At 42.1% G+C, this 4,700-nt stretch overlaps 1 protein-coding gene across 1 annotated transcript; it reads left to right on the forward strand.

The window, feature by feature from the left end:
• Nucleotides 1-375: 375 nt before the first annotated feature.
• On the forward strand, nucleotides 376-1,443 carry LOC308288872 (chemerin-like receptor 1; the record flags this gene model as incomplete). Its single annotated transcript, XM_080730347.1, has 1 exon — nucleotides 376-1,443. One exon carries the CDS (start codon nucleotides 376-378, stop codon nucleotides 1,441-1,443), a length of 1,068 nt encoding a protein of 355 aa, XP_080586473.1.
• Nucleotides 1,444-4,700: the final 3,257 nt, after the last annotated feature.

The raw sequence follows: 4,700 nt of genomic DNA on the forward strand, positions 1-4,700 counted from the left end.
GTAGTTTATTTGTATGTGTCCTTCTCTGACCACAAACGTTTTACAGCCTGTGCTATAGATTGTATAGAAGCAGGATGTAGTCAGTTAAGAGTACAGGAAAGACAGAGCAGATAACAGTGTCAGACAGGCATACAGTATGTGGCCACTGTGGCCTCAGGGCATAGATTGTTTTGAAGAGCAGAAGCTCAAACTGAGGGGCAATGGCAGCCCTAGTTTGTTCCATCAAAGTTAAATCTAACGTGGTAAACTCTACTGTCGTTATAAGGTAAAACGGTGTTTGTTTTCTGCAGCCCAAATATGTGCAACTGATACAAAATTGTTTTCTTTTCTACAGGAGTGTGCCATTACATCTGTGTGCCATCACCCTTACCTACCATGACATCTATACCAACAACTCTGTTAAATAACAGAGATGACTATGAAGACTATGACAGTGCCGTGACGATTGACTATGACTACACTTCACCATCTGACTATATCCCGGCCGTACCGCCGCCGCACTCGTGCATTTCCCAAGCGCGGTGCGTCATCCTGGTGGCGCTCTACTCCGTCATCTTCCTGCTGGGGCTGCTGGGTAACGGCGTGGTCATCTGGGTGGTGGCCTTCAAGATGCCCAAGAGGACGGTGAACACCACGTGGTACCTCAGCCTGGCGCTCTCCGACTTCCTCTACTGCGCCACGCTCCCGTTCAACATCGCCCTGACGGCCACGGAGGCCTGGATCTTCGGCGCGTTCATGTGCAAGTTCGCCTCCTTCGTCCTGTTCCTCAACATGTTCGGCAGCATCTTCCTGATGGTGGTGATCAGCGCCGACCGCTGCGTGGCCGTGGTGTGCGCGGTCTGGGCCCAGAACCACCGCAGGCCGGGGAAGGCGGCGGTCGCGGTCTTCGCGGCCTGGCTCGTCTCCGCGCTGCTGAGCGCTCCCTCCCTGGTGACCCGGGACGTCACGTACGACAACAGCACGCAGGTTTTCAAGTGCCACAACAATTACAGTTTGCTGCTCATTCCCGAAAGCGCGACCGTCGTCCCCGTCGTTCGCTTCGTCCTGGGCTTCGTGTTTCCGCTGGCCGTCATCGGCGGGTGCTACACCGTCATCATTGTTAAGCTCCAGAGCAACAAGCTGGCCAAGTCCAGCACCAAGCCCCTCAGGATCATGACCGCGCTCGTGGTCACGTTCGTCATCTCCTGGCTCCCGTACCATATCTTCATCCTGCTGGAGATCAAGCTCGGTCACGACATTCCGATCGGAACGACGGCGGCGGTGATTCTGGCGAGCGCCAACAGCTGCATGAACCCCTTTCTGTACGCGTTCATGGGCAAGGACGTCAAGCGGAAGCTGCTGAGCTCTTTCGTTCCGAACATCGAACGTGCTTTCATGGAAGAGAGGTCGTCCGGGACCAAATCAACGTCTATGTCTCAGCCTTACAATTCTTCACGCGTCTAGAGTTGTAGACCCCAAGGGGGTCCTCTGAGATACTGCAAGGGGGGCCGCCAAATCTTTGTTCATGGGAACTTTATTTTTATAATAAATTAATTTACTACTAATACATTAATTTACCACTTAAACCACTCCCTATCCTTGGGGGAACATTAACTGAAAATAGGCGGTCCCCAGCAAATGTAGTTAAAGGAGCTATAGTCAACTTTTTCATTGTAGGGCCGACACTTTGTTTACATCCTAGTCTATAGACTAGAATGTAAACAAAGTGTCGGTCTGACAATGGCCAAAATGATTATTTTATCATTATTTTACGCTTTTTGTGGTAATTTTTTAATAGAAACACATATATGAAGCTTATTTTTTTATAAAATATTTTCAAAACATTATTTTTATTTTAGCATCCGTTTTTCAAGAAAAAGTTGACTATAGCTCCTTTAATGTAGCATCACTTTATCTATTTATGTAGGGTATGTTGGCTATTCAAAAATAGCAGATCTACAAGCTCAGCTTGTAGAGAATGACATTTTCCTTCTTTTTGAGCGGTGCTCCTGGAAGGAACTAAGCTCCAATATCTGGCTTTGTCCGTTTTGTTGTACGCCCAGGGTCCCCCAAAGCTTGGCCTCCATCTGGCCTACATCATTTCACAAAGCGCCCAAAGTTTGTTGTGCGCACAGGGTCACATTGGCCAAGCTTAATGATTTTTTTTCTATTCTTTTTTTTACTTACCTTGTTCTAGAAACGTGCTCTATCATTTCCTTTCTTCACCATCACTGTGCTGTTATTGCTATGGAGACCAATATAGATACTTAAAATACAGATAACATCACAGTTTCATGTCCGGTGTCAGTATAACTGAAATAACTTCTCTTTTCTGGATGGAGAAGTCTTTTGGTGTGTCATTAAGTGGTGATCTAAAGTACCCTTCATTCAGTGCCACTGCATCTGTGTTGCTGAAAAATACATGAACGCATAGATACGTAGGCTTGGCCTATAGCTACAAAGTTGTTACTTGGCGTGTGCGCACACACACACACATGCACGCACGCACACAACGCGCGCGCACACACACACACGCACGCACGCACGCACGTGACGCACCCACGCACGCACGCACGCACGCACGCATGCAATGCCCTACTGTGTGTGAGTCTTTTGCATTTTATGCTGCACAACAATTAGAACGTTTGAAATGTCCTGATGTAATTGTTTATCTACAGTATAAAAACTGAAAGTAATAAATGAAACTTGCACTTACCAACTCTTGGACTGAGACGGAGTAAAGCGCCATTCCCACGAGGCACGTTAACTATAAAGAAAACTATAACTATTGTTCACCATTGATTTGATTTTGTAGTCGGTGTGAACTCTGCCATGCACTTGATTTGGAACGATATTTGGCACTATACTTTTATAGTTATAGTTATTTCTCAGTGTGAAAGAATATTAAAGGGATATTTCACTTTCAAAAAATGTTTTGGTAATTTTATCATCTATTCAGGCTTTGAACACCCTGAACAGTTTTTAATTAGCTTGATTGAATATTTAGATATTTGATGTAGTTGTTATCTGGCCCTCCAGGCCCAGGGCCTAGTCTCCCCACACACACCCATTGTAACTTCAAACTTCATTTTAACCATGATAGATTCATTAAAAACACAAATTATTTTTTCTGGTGACTCATACTACCCTCCTAATATGTGAGCAGGCCGTGTCTTTTCGATAACCTTTTTCATTTGACAATAATATTTTTTTTGTATTTCATTTTTTCCATTTTCCCAAATAATTATTACAAATAAACGAAACAAGTTATCGAAAAAACACTGCCTGCTCACGTATTAGGAAGGTAAAATGAGTCACCAGAAAAAAATAATGGGTGTTTTTAATGAATCTATCCTGGTTAAAATGGAGTTTGAAGTTACAATGGGTTTGTATGTGGAGAGAGGCCCTACCACTGCTCCCTGTTGAAAGTGGAATATCCCTTTAAGAGGTTGCTGGAAAGAGGAACTGGGATAAATGTGTACATGTTGCAATAATGTTGCATTATGAGCATTGTTGTTGTTGTTTTTTGTATTATTATTATTTTTTCAAAGCCTTTCGGGAAACTGTCCAGGATGTTGCCAAAAGCCTGATTAGACGATAAAATGTTTTTATTTTATTTAATTTTATTTTTGTGAAATATCCCTTTAATGGTTGTGTTGCTTTTCTCTACTGTAAAGCAGATACATCGTTGCTGAGTGCGTGGTGGTTTTCTCCTTTCATTTTCAGTGTTACACAACATGCCATTGAAACTGCATGATAAACACCATTATTACCTCAGCTCTTCACTCATTTACTGGGCCCTGTTACGTAACATTAAATCAGTGGTGGAAAAAGTACGCACATTTTCCACGTAAGTTATAGTAACAATAGGCCTACTGCAATGTATTAAGTATATGTCCGGAATTCAACATTTGTTTGAGTATTAAAAAGAACAACAAAATGTACATAAAGTATCAAAAGCAGAAAGTAGTCATCATTACGCAGTATGTCCTCATTTCACATGTTTTCTAAAGTATGTACAGTATAAGTATCCTTTGGAAATAGCTGATCTACGGTACAAGCTCTTGTAGATTGTCTATTTTCAAATGGCTGAAATGTATTGGGCTGAAGTGGTTCATGTATGTTTTGTGATAATAATCAAAATCTACAAAGTAACTAGTAACTAACGTTTTCAAATAATCGTAGTGGAGTAAAAAGTACAATATTTTCCTCTGAGATGTAGTGGAGTACAAGTAAAAGTACTGGAAATTGGAAATACTCCAGTAATGTAAAAAAGAATACCTCAAGATTGTACTTAGGTACAGTACTTGAGTATATGTACTTAGATACTTTACGCCGCTGCATTCAATCTATAGAAAATACATTTCAATCTAGTGATGCAGGAACCTGGTCTGTGATGCTGGCTGATGAATTCCTTATTCCAAAAAGCCGGTCTGTGAGAGCAAAAAATGTTCTCCCATTTTTCTTGCATTATGATAAATGACAGTTGATGACAATGAAATTATCATTTAACCCATTTAGAACGGGTACACATGGTGTATCATTATTTTATGCTTTAACTATTGAAAAATAGCAGATATACAAGCTCACAGCGCGGCACCGAGTGCCGCGCTGCGAGCTTGTAGATCTGCCATTTTTGATAAATCTTGAAAATTAGAGTTTTGAACCGATTCTATAAGCGTCTTTTGAATCCTTCTAAGGTCAAAGAAAAGGTCCTTTTC

The sequence above is a fragment of the Nannobrachium achirus genome (genome assembly GCF_963921795.1).
Source record: "Nannobrachium achirus genome assembly, chromosome: 7".
Taxonomy (NCBI): Eukaryota; Metazoa; Chordata; class Actinopteri; order Myctophiformes; family Myctophidae; genus Nannobrachium; species Nannobrachium achirus.